At 41.0% G+C, this 20,769-nt stretch overlaps 2 protein-coding genes across 2 annotated transcripts; both read right to left on the minus strand.

The window, feature by feature from the left end:
• Positions 1-2,827: 2,827 nt before the first annotated feature.
• LOC109464601 (prokineticin Bo8-like) lies at positions 2,828-6,826 on the minus strand. Its single transcript, XM_019761609.1, has 2 exons — positions 6,681-6,826; positions 2,828-3,485 (listed from the first exon to the last, which is right to left on the minus strand). The coding sequence occupies exons 1-2, from the start codon at positions 6,783-6,785 to the stop codon at positions 3,243-3,245; spliced, it is 348 nt and encodes a 115-aa protein (XP_019617168.1). The 5' UTR covers positions 6,786-6,826; the 3' UTR covers positions 2,828-3,242.
• A 4,741-nt stretch (positions 6,827-11,567) lies between these two features.
• On the minus strand, positions 11,568-17,510 carry LOC109464575 (bifunctional lysine-specific demethylase and histidyl-hydroxylase MINA-like). Its single transcript, XM_019761580.1, has 9 exons — positions 17,425-17,510; positions 15,249-16,085; positions 14,900-14,962; positions 14,157-14,276; positions 13,644-13,775; positions 13,161-13,264; positions 12,461-12,587; positions 11,770-11,948; positions 11,568-11,586 (listed from the first exon to the last, which is right to left on the minus strand). Exons 2-9 carry the CDS (start codon positions 16,056-16,058, stop codon positions 11,568-11,570), a joined length of 1,554 nt encoding a protein of 517 aa, XP_019617139.1. The 5' UTR covers positions 16,059-16,085; positions 17,425-17,510.
• Positions 17,511-20,769: the final 3,259 nt, after the last annotated feature.

Below are 20,769 nucleotides of genomic sequence, written 5' to 3' on the forward strand. Positions count from 1 at the left end.
AGTTCAAGGGTTAGGTGTAAGGCCATGTTGATTTGATTATATGGATGACATCCACGCGCGCATGAATTTTCGGCCGTTTCCAAAAAAAAAAGCTTTCAACCATACTGTAAATCGTACAAAACAGTTGCAAAATGAGCAAAAATATACCATAAGTTACAAAAAAATTAATAAAAACTATACCAATGTCGTAGAATGCCAAAATCAAACAAAAAAGACGAAATTGTAAAGAAATGAACTTGAAGACTAGATTATTCGCCAAACCATATTCTGTGCCATTTGCTCAACCCTCATGACCACGTAGATTTCATAATGAAAAGAACTTTTTTTTTTGCAAAACTTTTTTTTTTATTCGCACGCGCGCATCAGTTTTGGGGCCCCCGGAGGATGTCATCCATATAATCAAATCAACATGGCCTAACAAGTCGATCGGTGTAATATAGCCCGCTGCCGCCGCGCCGCGTGCCTGCGAAGCTGATGTGTTACGCCAAAAGGCAGTTATACCGGCTATACAGATACAGATACAGATCTTAGGTGTGCGGTTCTGTGGGGGGATGGACAGCAGCTTGGATGTTGATCTCTTCAAACGTGAGCCTGAATGCAAATACATTCTGGCGACGCGCCAGCAAACTTTACAAACAAAATCTTTAGTAAGAGACCTTCAACTGTTCAGGCACACACATGACCATCTGTACAAGGGGTCAACTACAACAGGTTAGGACGGGTACCGGTTGTCAGGTCCGTGAGTAGAAGTCATCAGTCGTTGGACAACACACGTAAGTACGCCCAGCGTGCTTCTGATTAGGATCTGCTGGGAATCCACGATTGTCGGACACCGAGCTGAAGGTCACTGAACAGTGCTAAGGCCATGTTGATCTGATTATATGGATGACATCAGCGCACGCATGAATATTCGTCCGTTTCCAAAAAACAATTAAGTTTTCGACCATACTGTAAACAGTACAAAATGAGCATATATATATGTTGTATTTTGCAAAACAAATATTGGAAAACGATACATGTCATAGAATGCCGAAACCAATTCAGGAAAAGAAGAAAATGTGAAGAAATTGATGAAAACGAAGAGTCAATTATTATTCGCAGTAGAGATCTACCATACTCCATATGTACCATGTTTAGTCATTTGTTCAACATTATTACCACGTAGATTTCATAATGAAGGAAATTTTTTTTGCCTTACTCTTTTTTATTCGCACGCTCGCGTCAGTTTTGAGGTTCCCAGAGGATGTCATCCATATACTAGTAATCAAATCAACATGGCCTAAAGATTTACACTGCAGCTATGCCGGAGGGGGATAGGGGTTGCCCCGGTCTACCCATACTGGGGCCGTGGGGTTAGGCTTGAATTAGGCTTGAATTCCTGTTTTGACGAGTTTGGCATTAGGCCTGGCGTCGGGTGGCGTAGTGGTTAGGGCGTTCGACCATGAAACGGCGAGACCCGGGTTCGATCCCGAGTTGTACCCGGGACATGTCTGGGCATGCGCCCCGACGTTGTGCCCTTGGGAAAGGCACTTTACACGACGTTCCTCACTCCACCCAGGTGTGAATACAATAGGTACCTAACTTCGATTGGGGACAGTCTTATTGAGGTCACCTGGTGGCGCCGAATGGCAGCCACACAGACACTTGCGACAGTTCCACAAAAGTGTGTGAAGAAAATATGTTATATCTATCATCTGTATTATGTGATTGTAAACCCTGCATCAATTCAGCGCTCATGATGAAAGGCTGCGATTGCACGGATAATCAATGACAAACAAACAAACCTTTTTTGTCTTATAAAATGGCTCTGGTTCTTGCAAGCGTTTCGAGACGAGAGAAGAAAAGAGAAGAAAACTATAGAGTGAGTGATAGCAAAATGGGATAGATAAATAAGATGTAGATCACAAGGGAAAGAGATTTTGTGACTTGGCAGTAGTTAGGAAGCCAGGCAACTGGATGTGGTGACGTAGTCATGTAGTTGCCACACAGCGGACTCCGCTGGACCTTTAACATTTTCCAAAGTGTCGTCTGATAATGACGTCATGAATACACTAACCTGGCATCTGTGCCAAGACACATCACGGTAAAGGTGACAACAGAGAGATCAGAGCACCCGGGGACAACACGCATCAAGTGTCAACCCGTCGCCAAGTTTCCTTCGTTCCGCCCTTGGCCTTGCTAGGGTTGGCGAATTCCACAACAGTGCTCAAGCCAGATGGGACACCTACTTCTAGATGTGTAGCTTTATAGGTTTGATTCCCGAATCGGACGACTTATAATGTAAGTATGTTTACCGAAGGAAAACATATTGTTTTTACTCAGTTTCTTCCTCCTCTTCTCTTCCAAACACTAACCTCTGACCTGACCAATGGCATGATTTGTTGACGTCTGCCACCATGGTGACTGATATTGGGTTACATAATGTTGCCATTTCATGGTCTGCTCTACTCCTGTCACCATATACTAGTAGTACATGTGTTTGAGCAAAAATTAACAGGGCAGACCATGTCCGAAGGTAAACATTATGCATTTGCTTTCCAAATGTTACTTCTCTAGTTATAGGAGCATCATGTAACATACATCTAACATGTAATGAGAACTAAACATTTTCACGTTTTCCAATCTATAGGTTTTGTTGCAAGTACAACACTTCTTTCAAATTTGTGCCTAGGAGCCAAAATATTCTGACTGTCCTCTTTTAGAGAAGCTCTTACGAGACGATATCGAAGCATCTACCTGAAAAGACCGAAACTTGAGAAAATGAATACAGAGACGTACGTACGGGAAAGTATGTTATATTTCCTCCATATATTGACAGTTGGCGTGGAGAGCTGTCATCATTTACTTCTAGTGTTTGTATCTATAGATACTGTCATTTTTTTAGTCATAACGCTTTTCATAAACATCATAAACATTCATAATTCAGAAACATCAACCGATTCCACTTCTAAAGCAACCTATGGTATTGAAAACAAACATTGTCATATTGGCCCGAAGAACACATCCTTAGGATACTCTACCCCAATCTGCAAGTTACCAATATTACATATATTCGCATTCTCAATATGTTAACATTTCTCTACCGGTCGCACATCTTATTTCTCTACCTAAAATATTCCTAAACTCAGTTATGGGTGGAGCTTTGGTTCTGTCATCTTCATTTTAAACTTTTCCTTTTTCCAGTAGTATCTGCTGCCTGACTGATATTTGTCTCTCCTGACAGTTACGTGGATTTCTTCTGGTTACATGCACAGTCCGACCCTGGCGCCGTCCCCGGACACACACATCAGCCCGTCCGTACACGGGCAGTGCCAGAAGCGGTGCTTCCCGTCCAGCGGGTACGGCAGCTCCTCCGCCTTGACGTGGCACGGCTCCCCCCTCTTCCCCATGGTCTTGCAGACGTACACGGCACCTAGCGGGCTCCAGCGGGAACAGCAGCTGTCCCTGGTCCCGCCAGCGATGCACTGAACGTCATTTTCGCAAACCTGGGAGGAACAGAGATATAATTGTTAATCACTCTATATTGGTCATACTTTATATTCGCGGTTTTCACGGTCACTTCTGTACCGCGAATTTATTTTATTTTATTTCATGAAGTTTCACAACATTTGTGGAAGGATTGACATAACAGGTGACTATCACCTCTTCAAGATGTCAAACCTGAGACCAGAATGTAAGGTTTGAACCACTCACACAGGGAAGGTCCCCTACTCTTTTCGATAAGTGCGGTGCACGTGGGTTCTTTAACGTGCTTGTGATGTTGCTCTCCCAAACACTGGTCCTCCATTTAACGTCCTATCCGAGGGACGTCCCTAACCAAAGCTAGGTACTCACTTACACCTGAGTGAAGTGAGGAAAGTCATGTAAAGTGCCTTTTCCAAGGGCACAAGATTGGTGGCATCGGGCAGGATTCGAACCCGGGACCTCTTGGATCTGATAATGATGAGCCGAACACTCTACTGTCACGCACACGACCCCACTTAACATGAGAACTGTGTCAACGAACCCATCTGCGCTGCAAACTTTTCATAATGAATCACATGGAAAATAGATGATGAGCCACTGGCTTCACTCTAACGACCCAACTGTGGCCCAATTAAATATTACGAAAGTCCTAAAGGAGGACAGGTCATCGAAAATTTAATCCTGTTTTTTGACAGATGAGGGAGTATCTGGAGATTGGAGGAGACAGGCACAGGTGGTAGTCCTGTATGAGATGGAGAGAAAATCTAGTTCAACACCTGGGTCCTACATGGCCAAGGACTGTGAGTCTAAAAAGACTGGAGTCACGGTCAGTTAAGAGAGGGGTTACTCCGTAGGAGTAGGAGTGACAATACCCTGGAATGATCTTCTTTCATTTTAAGGTAGCCGCATTCAACTAGCTGAAGCTTCTGCTGCCCTTTCGTAGCTAATACGAGATGTGGTTCGCCAGGCCTTCATCCAGGAAAGCCGTGTGCCTTCCCAAGATCGATGACATGGCAGGGTTCGAACCCGGGACCCCTTGGTTCCGAGCCGAACGCTCTGTCGTTACGCCACATGATGACAGTGACATATGGCAGCATGGCATATGCACTGTCTGATGGTTTTATTTGCTGATCAATTTTATCATGAATCAACAGTTAATGACCACTGTCTCCAACTCTTCGTACAGATTTTTGTGAGTCACAGTGTGGCTTTTGCTAATAATTCACGTCAGCATAAACTCACAGAATACTGAAAAGAGCCGAACTAAGTTTTTTTAAAAGGTCAGATATAGGTTGGGTTTTTTTTTTCAGAAAGCTAAGAAAAGTTCAAAGTTCAGAATTTTGTTTGACATTTGGGACTTATTTAAAGTCTTAACATGCTCGTTGGCGACACATTAAGGTACGTAATGGTAAGGCTCCATCTACGTTTGATGACACTTTAGAGACAGCGATGTCGTTATCTTAATGTACAAGACAGCAGGTATGACGTCTCAAAGAATGAAACATATTTTCACCTCCTTGGAACAGATTGTGGCAACTTTAAGAAGCTTGTCTCAGAGAAACGTCTATGAGAATGAAGGTGGTGTGTTTGTTAATCTGTAGCTATTTTATCAACAGTCCATACCAAACCTTACCGGCGTAGCAGCATGCTATGACGATTCTGTTATTAGTTCAAATAGAGCAGGGTCCCAGCGGGACGTAATGGCAAATTTAGCGGGGGACAAAAATTGCATGAAATTAAGAGCGGAACGCCGCGTTGAAGATTGGGCACTCCTCTTGTGTGGGTGATGGCACGGTGTTAGGTGCAGAGACGGTCCCGCTGATACGAAGAGGGCGGCGGGAGAACATGAAGCAATTTTACGCTGAGCTGAACCTGAGTCGGCATCTTTCACGCCCTTGCCAGCTGACTTTTAGACAAGAAAAATTCGCAACAACAAAAAGGCTTTCAAAAGAAAAGGCAGAAAACTGCCGAGAAAACCTGTTGAACTCAATGTGCCATTTGCAGACCCGAACGCACCCAAAGAAACAAAGACTTCAACCGACATAACTTTCAGATCTTTTAAGTTTGGTAAAGGTTATAGGTTAGTAACACGCGCTGACCGTCTCTGTATTTAAAGATTCTCTTCCATTGTATACAAGATAATTTCCCTAGTTCTAGAATTTTAAATAGAAAAGAAAAAATTCACATTCCTTATGAAACCCGTACTGTAAGCTCCATCTGTTCTTACATTTACAACTGTAAAGAGAAGAAGCAGAACCTGTACATATATATATATATATATGTAGTACAATGTACAATGATGGTCTTTCGTTCATTTAAAACAACTCACTGCTTTGAATGATTCGTATAACCCACGTAAAAGCTACCTTTGTTAACGCGTTGCTACCGTTGTTGTTGAATATTGTTCAGTTACCAATTTGAAAGCTAGCACATTACAACAGCCTCTGGTTATATATAATTTTATACAGCCTAATAAGCCATATCAATCATATCTTCATGTTATAACCCTAAAACTAAATTTCGGTTGACATCAAATTGCTTCAGCACTAATAGAAGTTGTGAAGAGAGAACACAATATTTGACAAAACAACTCAAAATAGGCAAAAAATCCTAATCAGTACTTAAAACTATTCAGAGCGCAAGTTTATACTTTAACATTTTATTTACATTTTTAGTGCCATTTCTAATGCGACAAGGTAAAAGAATTGCTTTACATTATTTGTTTGAGAAACACATCCTGTCAAAATCCGGTGAATTCGAACCAAGTCTATAGCGACACATCGCACTTCGTACATTTGTCTTTCACATGTACACAGCTACGAACACACCCATTTGGGAAACTGCTATTAAAACGATCGCGATTCCATACTCATTTAACCACCTGTTAACGAATATGTCGTTTCAAAACCTTCCGAATCCCAATCTCCTTATGATCAAGTTGAAAGAAACAACTCGGTGGAACTATGATAAAAATGAATTCAAAGAAATCTATAAGCCTTTCTGTTCAAATTCAAAACACAAAGAACACTACTAGTATACAGAATACACAAAGTACCTATGCTTGTTCTTTCTCTACAGTAAACGTGTACAGGGTGGAAAGAAATATTCAATATCCCACAAAAGTACAAATGTTTGAGGTACATATTCCTTAACTATGAGTAACAGCAAATCTATTCTTTTATCACGTTCTATTATTCGTGAAAGTCCGTACTTACCCCAGTGATGACAGCTCCAGATACTAAGGTTAAGCTTGCCGCCAGGATCACAGCAAAGTAAAGTTGTCTTTGCCTCATCATGACCAGTCGTCTGAGGGTTTTCATCAGAAGCCTCTAGGTGTAGCAGTGTCGATCTCGACTCTCTCTTAATGACACTCAGCTCTGTCCCTCGTATATAAAGCTCATATATAAATGGAGCATCATTGATTTGTGACATCTTCGCGGGAATATGAATGACACGCCCACGTCATATTCGAGAAAAGACGTGTCCCAACCAGATGCTGACTCAAAGGACACATTCTAAAGAACGCGGAAACTTCAGACACTGGCCGGCCTGTGAGTTCACTGACGTTGGAATCACCGGGATACCTATTATGTTATGATCAAAAGAAGCCAGTGTTACGTGTTTTTGTTAAACTTATGGCCATGTTGATTTGATTGTATGGATGACATCCGCGCGCGCATGAATTTTCGGCTGCTTCAAAAAAAAAGTATTCAATCATAGTGTAAATCGTACAAAAAAAGTTGCAAAATGAGCAAATATGTACCGCAATTTGAAAAAAAAACAAATATTGGAAAACGATACCAATGTCGTAGAATGCCAAAATCAAACGAAAAATACGCAAATGTAAATATTTGCATTTGAAGAGTAGATTAGTCGCCATACCATACTCTGTGTCATTTGTTCAACCTTCATGAACACGTCGTAGATTTCATAATGAAGGCAACTTTTTTTGCCAAACCTTTTTTATTCGCATGCTCGCATCAGTTTCGGGGTTTCCAGTGGATGTCATCCATATAATCAAATCAACATGGCCTAATGGATATGGGCATTAACAATAGGCACACAACATAAGCAGCTGCTTTTACATTCTGTGTTATAGCTTCAATCATTTGAGCTAAGAAACGATAACCGAAAACATCCCACGTTATCTGACATTTATGACTCGTGTGTTACACCAGACACGCATTACCATAGCAGCTGACTCTAGATTTTGTTCCGCCGACGCAAATTGTATTTAATAAATTAACGTGAATGTTTCAGTCATAATTATTTCAAGGTGAAAACCTAAGAACACCCACAATGCCCGACGCGTGCACTTAACTACCATTAGCTTTTTCACTTATTTTTAGCACATTTGAAATTCGAATGAGCACAATTCTAATAGAACCTATATGCTTAATAAGTCACATAAATATCATTTTTGTTGGCTTAATTTTCTTTCTCGGTCGATATCAGGAGAGTAATTAAAGTTATCCTATGAAAAGGGCCAACAATGTCTTTATCGCAAAGGTGAACGGATTACTAGCAAACCATAGTTACAACATTGAAAGCAGCCAATAGAGCCCTTAACCTTTCTTCCTTAACAAAAATTCATTTAACCATTTCCCTTCCAACGAATTACGAGCTAATGTTGTGAATTGCGGCAAATCATCATTCTGCTAAAAGCTTCCCGATGGCTAAAAAAGCCGCGTAATTTTTCTGGAAAAAAAATCATTCTCCCTGGTTGGCCTACTGTTTCGCAACACTGGGGGGATCATGTGAAAAGGCCGACATTTGCTGGGGAGCAAATACAGCATATTTCAGTCCATTTAACCCCTTTCCATTCCAAAATAGACTGTTCTATATCAACCTTTTCCATCCAGTATCAAGTTTTTCAGTACCCTTAGTTCTCAAAACTCCTGTAAAGTGCTTTTCAATATTCTCAAAAACTGCACCAATATAGAGATTTTAAGAAAAAGTGTTCTTCAGGTCATTTTGGTTTTAAGATTCTAAGGGGGCCGGAGCCAAAATGTACATTTTTGTCTTAAAATATGAAAAAAGTCCCATTTTTTCACAATTTTAGGCAGTGTATGCCAAACATGTGAAGATCATTCTGTGGACATGTGCACATGTCCAAGGCTCCCCCATTCCAAATTTTAGGTAATTTGGTTTTCGTATAAGGACACAAGTCAAAAATGTACATTTTTGGTCAAGAAATAGCAAAAAAGTCCAATTTTACATGCCAAAAACGTGAATATTGTTCTGTGGGCATGTGTCCAACGATCTGCGATTCTGCGGAGGTCACTGACCTCCATCACGGAGTAAAAACAATTTGCCTATTTCAACCTGCCCACGAGTAATTAAGGCTTAAATAAATGAGCCGCTTTTTCTGTCCCCCCACATTCTCCTGACCGTCACGCCCTTAAGAGCACACCCAAGGCGATAACCCATCTCTGTACTTACGTGAGTCATCAGTGGGCGTTTAAGTGTGACATATGCATAATGAAGGTGGTTTTCCTGTCTGTAGCGACCGCCGCCTGCCTGGTGCTGCTGTGTTCTCACCACGCCGTGGGAGGGAACGTGTGGGACCTGCTAGACCGGGTGGACAAGCGGTCGGTAAGTGGTGAGAAAGACTTCGTAGAAAGAAAGAAGACTTATAGCTTTTACTTGCGAGGACTTAAGATACTCAGCAGCTAAATTAATCATATGTTTCTGGTTCTGAATCAGCTCAAAAATGCTTTTATTTTGCCCCCAACCGTTGAGGAAAGTCCTTTTCTTCCTAGTTGTTACAGTTTTTTCATCTATCAATGCAGTGGTTTGATTAAAAGTTCAAAACTCATTGTTTAAAATATCAACCCAGCCCTTTGTGGTGACTTCATGGCTCCTATCGTTGCATTTGGGGCTATAATAGGATGCCTAGACCTGTTTTACTTTTTTTCGCCGTCGCTTTATATTTTTCATGAAAGAATCCGAGAACCAACAAATTAAATTGGTGTGGCCTAAAGACTTAATCTCTATCCACAGTGCCGAGGGAAGATTGCCCAGGGCCAGTTCTGTAAGCCCGGTGACCAGAAGAACGTGTGCTGTGGGTACATGGGGTGTTACAACGTCAGGGGACACGGCTGTAACCCAGACAAGGAAGTCTGCATCTGTCGTCCCAAGAACCGCTATCCCTTCTAGTGTCCCTGGCTGCTGAGATGGGATCAACAACCCTCTTCAACTATCCAAATCCTAGAACTGCTTCATCACTAGTCCTGTATTATTTTAAAGGATGCTACATTTTCATGAATGCGAATGTGAAGCAACAGACAACTGAGGCACAATAACTTACTCCAGATTGAAAGTGCTGTAATGAAGTTCTTAATAAATGGTGAAGCAGAAATAAAAGTGATGTTCGTGTATGTGTCTTAATGATTCTAGAATTTTCAACTACTTTCCTCACTGTATGTTTACAAAGGGTACTACATTAAGCAACTTTTATCAGCTTTTCTATTAAACAAGGCATTTTAGCAAGGGACCACAATCTATTAGGAAGGGGTGATAATGTTAATACAACTTGAGGCCCTTTCTTCATCAGTTGAGATTTCTTTTCAGTCGTTTCATTTTTAAACACATGGACAACAAAAATGTACAATAAGTAAACAGAATATGTGAGAGACGCAAAATAACAAAACATGTCAAAAACTAGCCCGGAAACACTGGGCACAGCTTCCACATACTATTGCATTGTAGGTGGCCACAACTCAAAGATAGGACTATTACTTAAAAGTTATAGCCTTCTTACCAAACCTATTTGCAGAGAGGACAGAAGAGATTTGGTAGCTAAAATAGGTTTGGTAACCAAGCACTACTACGATTTTCCCTAACATATCTCAATGAGCCCCTCAGCCCACAGGTAAGTTGCCACCTGTAGGTTATCCTCAGGCTTCAGTCCCAGTCCTTTCACCTGGACTCTGTCTTCTCTCCCCATCTTCAATAACTTCTGTAAGACTGACAGGAAAGTGGCAGGGAACTTCAGACCTTGTGGCTGAAAAAAAAGGACAAAGTGAAAATGATTACTCTAGAATGTTAGTCCATTATGATTCTAAGTCCCTTAATAAGGCCCTTTCCACTCCATGCAGAGATTAGGGGTGGTGCCTATTTCTATTTCTGTAGCACTTGGGCTGCACAGTTCACAAGGCTAGTCCACTAGTTATATTGTGTGTAACTTGTGTTTGCCCTTCCCATACCCTTTTTCATATATAGATGCTGACTGCCAAGCAGAGAAAGCAGTATGTACCATTTCTAAAGTCTAGATCTTTGGTTTGACCAGGCAGGGGTTTGAACTCAAGACCTCCTAGTTAGAAAGACAGCATTCTTCCCAACTGAGCTATTGTTTGTAATCATCTATACACTCCCTTAGATGGAACATAAATATGTTATGTGTAAAGCTGGTGCTGACCTGACCACGGCTTGTGCCCATCATGTGTTCCTCTCTCCTGTTGTGCAGACAGTGGTACAGGTACACCCACTCCTGGTCACTCAAGGTGGACTTCTCACTTCCTCCATCCTTCTCATCATCATCAGCAGTGATGCTGTCATCTTCCTCTTCATCTTTCTCTTCATCTTCCTCATCATCATGGTCATCATCATCACCATCTTCATCATCATCCTCATGGTCACCATCATCATTATCATCATCATCATCATCGTAGTCATCGTCCTCTTCATCATCATCATCTGTCTCATCTTAGAAAGAGAAAAGCATGAACTTTCAGTTTCTATCAGCACCATTGAATATGCTCCGTACACATACCTTGAAAATAACTATCTATGCTCTAAGACTCTTGTGGTGTTACAGCCCATGCAATTCAGCTAAAATTGTAATACAGGCCCAACAGCATAACGAGTGTCATCGGTGGTAAATGATGATGTTTAGTACCTTGGGTTTCTGCTGCTTGTGAACACAGTGCCATGTAGCCAGGAAACCTCATCTTTATGAAGCTGTTCAGGCTGGGAGGGGAACCTGTGGTAAAGATATGTACATATGGGAAGGTTACACATGAATGGGTTATTCATGTAGGTACAGGCAACAGAGAACTTGTTTCTAGCTGGAACTCCCAGACTTTTAACAATTAATTTTACTAGAAAACTGACATGCACCTGCAGTTACAATATGGAATCAAGACTTCAACATCAAATACAAAAGTAATAAAAGTTGAATTCACAAAAGTTTATGAATAAGGAGGCACCAATTTTAGTAGTGCTGGATATGAGCTAAAAACACAGCACATATACTTTATCTACATTCAATGAATTATTAAAAATGTAACTTGAAACATTAACGGGGAAAAACCTTTAGGAGAAGCAAGAGGCTGAGATGTGTCCTTGTAGTACGGAGGCAGCCTGTTACTCATGAAGTCCTGCAGTAACTCTGGAGCCAGCAAGGGGGCACTGCTACTGCCTACCTGATCAGCCAAGCTGAATAGCAGCTTCTTCAGATGTGACCTCATGTCCTCATGGTCCTGGAGAGGGTGGGTAGGGAACTTTAACTTTAACAGACTAGTATAGTGCGCCAAAGAAAATTTGCATACATTACAATGTGCATATCATGGACTGCAAAGCTTAACAGTAGTATCATAGCAAGCTTTCTTGCTCTCTGATCAAGGCACATCCACTTTGGGCATTTCTATGTACAAAAAACACAAAAAATTCCTGTAAATCAATATTGAATATGAGGAGCAACCTTAAGCTTCATGTGGTGCACATAGATTTTTCCTGTTGGGAGCACCAGTGTTCCTAATTACTAGTCGAAAAGTTTAAGTCTGGAGCCCTGAAAATAGAAGTTTTTCTAGGTACAGAACTAGGTTTTTCTATAAACATTTTGGCAGCTGCTCTGATGCCTTCATGAGGGCGATGTGCTTTCTCCTACACATGTATGTCTTTGTCGTCTTGTGATGTAATTATCATGACAAGTATGTGTTCTTGAACTCGATTAAGCAGCAAGGAGCATTGACAGAACTACATGTTAATGTACCTGTCCCATAGGAACCCCCACAGTACTGAGTGCTCCGACTGGCAGGCCCCTCCTGAACCCCACATCCCTGTCCATCACAGACTGTACCAGCATGGGCAAGGTAGACGTCAGCAGGTCACCATACGAGCTGGAAACACCAGAAAAACATGCATGAGCAAGTTAACGGAACGTACTGTGCTTTCGCAAAACCTGTGATGTCTTGTGTATATAGCACTTACACAAATCGTCTTCTTTAGGGCGTATTCACATATCTAAGGATGATATCCCATCTAATAGTATATATTTTGAATAATGTGGTGGAAAACAGCAAAATTTTGAAGCAACCACATCTAAGAAAAACCATGAAAAATCTGGGTTGCAAACATACTAGTACATACATTTTTGTAGAACTTGTGTGTTCCCTAGAACTGCGTAATTCAGCCTTTTTTACATTATTAGGCTGCAATGTTGTTTTAGTTTTGTGTCAATTTGCAAATAACCATTTATACACATACGTGTATCTCTTGTCAAAATATCATGACTGCTACTCAGTGTCATCATTATATGCAGTTAGTTGTAACAAAATTCACTTCAAATCTAAATGAAAACATTCAACATGAGAAAACACTAATGATTCTGTAGGTATCAACATAATTTTTATACAGATGTCTTCTTTACAAGACAAATTTGCATGTTCATGAAACAGAAGAAGCTTGCTCACTTCCTCTGGTATGTGCTGATGGTGACATGTGTGGAGTGTTGTGAGCCTGCTGGGGTGTCAGCCTGGTGAACTGTACCCCGGGGGAAGTACAACATATCTCCTGCCTAGGAGCAAAAATACAACTATTTAAACTTTTCTTAAGTTCTTAAGACACAGTTCAAATAAAGATTTTATACTTTGTATCTGAAAGTACAACTTGAAAGAGTGCCTGCTTGGGGGGTAGTGATTATGAATTACGCAGAATTTTCTCCGCTGATTACAAATTACGTTGAATTCTCAGAACTGCTTACGAACAACTACCGGTACGCTTACAGCATATGTACTGATTATGAATTACATTGATTTTGGGTGACTGCCTATGGATTACAAAGACTAAAATCAAAGTAAAAAGGCCTAATTATGCCTTATGAAACGGGCATGCATACTGATAATAGTCAGAAGAATGCTTTATACTTGAAAACTAGAATAACTGAGAAATTTTACCTCTAAGACAAAATCATGTGTTGGCTGGCCAATACTGCCCTGCTCCAGATCTCTACTGTAGTCCCTGGGAAGATCAACAGGGGGCGTGTATAAACGCCAGTGTTTCCTTCCCTCCAGCTGCAGAATGAACACCTGTGGAAATGACATGTCAACGATTTTGTGTGCCTGCTTTATTTTATCACATTCACCTACAAGGTTATGTTTTTAATAGATTTGGTTAACCAGAGCTCAAAATACCACCTGTATATGCAGGTTAGTGCAAGTAAAATTGGAGTTGTGCAGGTATTTCTGATGTCTACCTGCACCTAACCTGCACTGGTTGGGTGCACCAGTGCACCTATTCCCAAAAATGAATTTGAGCCCTGATTGCTAACTATATAAGATTGTGTTGTGGACTGATTAGAACCAAGCAACATCAACCACATACAGGTACATGTACTAATGACACTGGAAGGGTTAAAAGGTATCAATACTAGTAATGGTTTGTTAATGGTGACCACAGTCTGTAGTTACCTCCACATCATCATAGTGTGGTGCTAACCCTTGTGAGCCCGGGGGTGTCATGTACACATTAGCTCCCACCAGGCAGCCAAACAGACACTCCAACAGACTGCACAACTGCCATAGTTTGTCCTGTCAAAGAAAAAACAATAGGTATCTACAGTCAGACCTTTAGACTTAGAGTTACCACCGTGACTATAATTTATAAGCCTAGCCTGGAATCCAGTCATGAGGTAATGAAGAGGAAGGTCTCCCGTGCTCTTATCTCCATTTCCTTAGCCCTTGGGCGACACACAGTTGCACTACAGCAGGGGGCTAGTCCGCTGGTAGTGCTGTGTGTTTGACCTTCCCACACTCTTTCTCATATGTGCTGAGTGCTAAGCAGAGACAGAAAAGTGTACCATTTTTAAAGTCTTTGGTATGACCCAGCTAGGGTTTGAACTCACGACCTCCCGGTTACAAAGCGAGCACTCTACCAATTGAGCTATTGCACCAGTACATGAGGTAATGACTACTTAGTATTGGAAGCAGTCTTCAGCGAACAAGACAGCAGCTTCAGGTTAACCATAGGCTGGAGTAACATTAAGCATCTACAGCATGGAAAAATGCTCTCACAACTTTTCTATGTTAGATAGCACAGATAGAACAACTGTTGTAAACTGTATAGTGATGACTTTTGTCCCTTGTTGTAGAATATACTGATATGTAGTAGGAACAAGTAATTATTTTATCATGTTAATGCCAAATACAGTTACCTGAAACCTCTGTGGCTGGTGAAACTGTAGGGTGGCCCTAGACTGGTCAAACAATTTATCAATCTGTGTGGAACCAAATATGACCAACAAGTAATATCAACACAGCAAAACAACAATTATTCACAATGTCCTGTATCAATGAACAAGATAGAGGGGTCATAGAAAAAGTCATGTTACATCTAGAAACATCACAACCTTTCTGTATTACATAATTGACACATACTTGAAAGAAAGTACTGCAGAATACATTGTAGTACAGATAGTGAACCACCACATCTTGCAAAGACATTTAGGAAAAAGATTGTCTATATTTCCTCACAGACTTAATACAACAGGTACTAGTACTCACCTGCTTAGAGGTGGCTCTTCCTGTTCCATTCAGTGACTCTCTCCTGCCATTGACATATCTGCACACATTCACATCCCTGATGTACTCAATCTCCTGTTTCTTCAACAGTCTCTTCAGTATGTCTCTAGAGAATAGTGCCTTATATTCCTCTGTCAATGCTGTGTCATTCCTTTTAGCAATCAATGGTTTCTTTTCCCAGTATTCATCAAAGAATCGCTCATATGACACTGGTGAAATGATGCTTTCGAAAAGTTTTTGTGGTGAGCTTAGGTCAAATCTGGCAGTGATGCCACTATCTGAAACTATGCTTAGTCCACCTTTTTCAACTGTCTTCTTTGTTTTTAGACGTTTAGCCGAGGTTGGTTCCTCCTTGCTTTGAGACAAAGGCCTCTTTTCTTGGCTGGTGTTCTGTTTTGTGCGTTGTGCTGGGCCCATAAAGCTACTAGTAGATTTTTCTACAAGAGGTTTCCCTTTTTCTTTGAGATGTTTTGCTTTTTTCTTGGCTTTCTGGGGAGATTTGATTTTCACACTTGTCTCTGACGGGGAAGGTTGCTTCAACTTTGAAAGTTGCTTCTTTTTCTTGTTTTGGTTCACCATGTCTCTGTGGTTTTTGTCTCCACTTACAAAGATTTGGGTTGTTTCCTGTCCAAGTTTAGAGTCTTGTTCTGGGAAGCTCTTCAGTGAAGTATCTGTGGATGTCCCAAGAGCAACAGACTCATTCATCAGGTTCCAAAGTTTCTTTTTCTCACGGCTCTTTCTTCTGTTTTCCCTCCTTTTCTGTCTCTTCTTCTGGATGTGTGATGGTTTCATGCTCGCGAGGGTCACTCCATGTTTTACCTGAGGAACATAATGGAAGGAGACAGTGCAGTGGTCTTATAGCAACCCAGTATTTTTGATCAAACAATCCCAACAAGCACACCAACATATTCACAGAATCCCTGTACGTGAGAACGAGAGGGAACATGTCACAACTTAGGCTAACTTGCAAGTGCTGTAGGGCTTCTCTTGCTTGCAGTATTATTATACTGTATTATATTTCCAAATGGCGTAAAATACAATGTGCCATGGCTGTTGTATAGGCTATATACTACATGTAGACAGGCCTCAGTCTTAGTGTATGCTGACCAACCATATGTTTTGCCACCGCCCCCCTCCCCTCCCGAACTTTCTTCTTTACCTTCGCCAAGAAGGTTATGTTTTCAGTAGCGTTTGTCTGTGTGTGTGTGGGTGTGTGGGTGTGTTTGTGTGTGGTTTAGCAAGATAACTCAAGAAGCTGTGGATGGATTGGTATGAAACTTGGTAGGTGGGTAGGACTTCATGAGACCTAGAAATGATTAGATTTTGGGCCCCCTGGCGGCTTTCCTAGGTACTGCAGCTGAACTTCCGGTTTTGATATCTCATGTTCTGGACATACTAGGGTCACGAATTTTGGTTGGTAAATAGCTCTTGGGGTAGGGAAGAAGTGACATGAGTTTGGGTCCCCTAGCGCCTTGTTCTGGAACTGCAGGAGCATTTGTTGAAAAAAAATTTGAAGGATGGTAACTCAAGAACCGGTTGACGTATAGTCGTGATTTTTGGTATGTAGGTAGTTGAAGTGATGCTTGACATAATCAGATGGCAATTATGCAAATCAGGAGCTAATTTGCATAATTAATAAGGAAATTCTATAAATCTGATTTGTTTGATAATAAAACTATGAAACAGTTGTGACATCTACTTGAGAACGAGAAAAACATCTGAGGATATAGATAATGTAAATGAGGACCTAATTTGCATAATTAATGGTAAATTCTTATAATTCCATAGTTGTAACTGGTGCACCCCGAATTTCATACTTGCCACATTTGGAAGTTAAGTGAAGGTGAACATTAATAAACATAATTCATTCAAATCATGACCTCATTTGCATAATTTATGAGGAGTGCTATAATAGCCTTTTTGTTATGATAAGACTGTCATTGGGTGGAGAATATGATCAACTGATATAATCCATGCAAATGAGGCTCTTATTTACAAAATCAATGATTAAAATTGTAGAATTCGTCACCCGCAAGGGTTAACATCTGTTGGCGAAGGTATGAGATCGTGGAACTCTTGTTTTATTAATAAATCACAACCAAACGAACTTTGGCTTGCACCGTATACTGTATCACAAATCCATTTGAAATACACTCACCGCTGTTAAGGTAGATTTTAGCGTTGAATGTGAAGTTTTAAAATTTTCAGCTTCCGCAACTTCCAGTGACCCCTGACACGCACATGTGGTAAGGGCGACAGAACATGCAGAATATAAAAATATACAAATAAATTCAAAATAAGGGCGACACTCAACTTAAATTTCCTACAATAAAATATAATGCAATTTGTTTGTTTGTTTGTTTGTTTCGCATAACCGGTAAACCGCCTTCAGGCGTAACACACCAGTTTTGTACATGTGCGCACATGTACAAGCTGCGTAAGACCGGACTGTAAGTTTTGAACCACTCACACCGGGAAGGTCCCCTACTCTTTTCGATAAGTGCGGTGGGTTCTTTAACGTGCCCGGGGTGTGGCTCTCCCCAAACACGGGACCTCCATTTAACGTCCTATCCGAGGGACGTCCCTAACCGAAGCTAGGTACTCATTTTCACCTGAGTGAAGTGAGGAAAGTCGTGTAAAGTGCCTTTCCCAAGGGCACAAGATCGGTGACATGGGCAGGGTTCGAACCCACAACCTCTGGGGTGTGAGCCGAACGCGCTACCGTCTGCGCCACACGACCCCATAACAAAGTTCTCTGCCAGTTTTTTCAACTTCTAAACTTCATTTGTATGGTTATAACCTGAAATGGCACACCATTCCCTGCCTTCTTACTTGCATGCACTGCTCACTGACGCCACAGTGCGAATTTTAAATGAAGTACAGTTGTGAGAGTCAGCCTGCTCCGGCTAACGATCCTGGGACTGAGTGACAGTTGTTTGCTCATTACCTTCGCCAAGAATTGACGAAGGTTATGTATTCCTGGCCGTGTGTCTGTGTGTCTGTCAACAGCATAACTCGAGAAAGCTTAGATGGATTATCTTGATATTTGGTAGGTGGGTAGGTCTTGATGAGAGCTCGAAATGATTAGATTTTGGGCCCCCTGGCGGCTTGTTATGATACTGAAGCTGAACTTCCGGATTTGATATCTCGTGATCTAGACATGCTGGGGTGACGAAATTTGCATAATTTGCATGATTTATCAGGAAATGTTAGAATGGCATTGTTTGCTAATGTAAGACTGTCTTTTGTCAGTCATAAAGATTAACATCATTTGGCGAAGGTATAAGATCGGGGAACTCTAGTATTGATTATCAATCAATAATCAAAGGACATAACGAAGAGATGCAAAAACGAGTCAAAACCACAAATTTTATATAGAATTATTATCAACATATAACGTTAGCCTGACATGCCTCCATATCAGGTACGGTCCAAAAAGTCCACTTCTGAGGTTACGGCCTGGCCCCATGGGAAATGGAGCCTTCTGATTGGTCAGCTTCATCTGGCTATATGATAACATGCTATAAATATAATGGTAACGTCTCGACCAGTGTGACCAAATCATACATGCGGAACTGAGTTCATATCAAGATCGACATGTAAATTGATTTTTATAATCAATATTTGACGGATATTTGTAATAAAGAACAGAAAGACGTCTTGCTTGCATCACCTTGGGTAAGTTACTTTTGTTGTTTTATTTATTTCATTTATTGTTTGATTCAGGCAGAGCCCATAGACAACATAGACAACACAATATACATAGATCTAAAAAATACAATGTCTAGGATAACAAAAAACTGAGAGAAGGCCTACCGACGCCAGAACTGACTTCTGGGGAAGGCATCAGGGCGTAAAAGCAGACTGATAATTGAATGAATGAAGACCTTTATTGCACATTTCTGCCACACTTGGCTAAGTACAGGTCACAACAAAACAATAACAATGAACACGGTCAACAAATACAAAATTAACTATCGTTATATAAATTCAACTTCTCCTCGCTTTTCTGTTATTGCAGCAATAAATGTACAGATTTGTTTTTCGATGGGTGGCTTGTCTAGTCGCATAAGAAATATGAATTTTTCTACACTACTTAAGTGCGTGAAATAGGGGAATAGGTGTTGTACAAACGTATACAGATAATGTCGTTACCCGACGCCAGGAGGCGGGCGGCAAAAGAGTGCGTCAGCTTTCGCCTTCTGGCGTCGAAGGTGTCGACACCCAACTAGTGGGCAAAGAGCAGGCTGTTACTAGTGGAGCGAGGCTGAGACATGATGATTTTGAAAGCATCGTGGTAAGCAACTCGCAGCCTCTGCAACACACCTTCGCTATGATTGTTACATAGTTGTACGCAGTACATGGGGGAACAATGCGCTACAAAGAGTATATGTAAAAAAAATTACGTAAGACTAGATAGACGTATGAGATGTGTTATATGAGAAGTGCACTAAACTGTATTCAAAGTCTACCGTTGCCCCTTTTTAAGTGCGATATTCAGTTGCGTATCTGAAACATAACAAGGAAGTTGAGTTCTGATTTGCTGCAACCACATCATAAACTACAGTTTAGCTCAGAGTGGTCTGTTTTTTGTTTTGTTTTTTTTAGTTCAGTGTTAAAAAATACCGTACATATGCATATTACGATGCCTAAGTGTGTGGGTCTCAGATTCGCAACCTGTTATCCACCTTAAACAAATCCACGCGAAGGCCACCGTGTCAACTGTGACCCTCACTCAGGTGTAGGGACTGACACGGTTATCCTACTCGGAGAGTCTGTACCTGTATATCTGTACATGAATCTGTATCTGTGCATGAATATGTATCTGTACATGAATCTGTATCTGATTGCAAATAAAGATATCGAGTGATTGCCATAGACATATACATATGCGGGGAAACTCCCAAAGTTGCGCAGGTATACGTAGCATACAAACCTCGATCCACGGGTACGTACTAAGAATAATACCGGAGGTTGCAATTGACCATTGAATCCGTCAAAGGCGCGCCGCAAGCAATTGCAAATATTAAGGGGAGATAGACTACGTTTGTTTTATTGACCTAGCATAAAAGAATCTCTTTCAAGTTCTCGTTACATGGCGCGAGAAAGTGGCTTTTATCAAAAGACGAAATGAAGAAATCGAAAGATAACATACATTAGTAGGAATATAAAGATTAACAGAGTATACATCAGAATACATATGATCATACTTGGCAAATGCTGCCTAGGTTAAGATGCATGCACTTGAAAACAGGTGCAAATTCACACCAACGCCATATTGATCGTTTTTAAACAAGGGGCACTACAGGCCCCCAAAACTGACAAGATTCTCTAGGACAAAATCTTCATATGATGAATGACATATGCAATCATTTTATATCATACGTGTATTATCATTTCGTATTTCTGGTGCTTGTGAACTGTTAAAACAACCTTCACGAGTTGTGCTGAGTTCCGAAAAACCAACTATAGACCATGCCTAGTCTTGACAACAACATCCTGT

The sequence above is a fragment of the Branchiostoma belcheri genome, unplaced genomic scaffold (assembly GCF_001625305.1).
Source record: "Branchiostoma belcheri isolate BF01 breed outbred unplaced genomic scaffold, Haploidv18h27 scaffold14, whole genome shotgun sequence".
NCBI lineage: Eukaryota > Metazoa > Chordata > Leptocardii > Amphioxiformes > Branchiostomatidae > Branchiostoma > Branchiostoma belcheri.

Excerpts from the sequence above, each read along its gene's own strand:
- LOC109464601 (XM_019761609.1), bottom strand. The coding sequence starts at position 6,785 with ATGAAAACCCTCAGACGACTGGTCATGATGAGGCAAAGACAACTTTAC. Across the intron at positions 3,486-6,680 it reads CTGGAGCTGTCATCACTGGG|GTTTGCGAAAATGACGTTCA; the intron begins GTAAGTACGGAC and ends TGTTCCTCCCAG.
- LOC109464575 (XM_019761580.1), bottom strand. The coding sequence starts at position 16,058 with ATGAAACCATCACACATCCAGAAGAAGAGACAGAAAAGGAGGGAAAAC. Across the intron at positions 14,963-15,248 it reads GAAGAGCCACCTCTAAGCAG|ATTGATAAATTGTTTGACCA; the intron begins GTGAGTACTAGT and ends GGTTCCACACAG. Across the intron at positions 12,588-13,160 it reads ATCAGCACATACCAGAGGAA|CTCGTATGGTGACCTGCTGA; the intron begins GTGAGCAAGCTT and ends TGGTGTTTCCAG.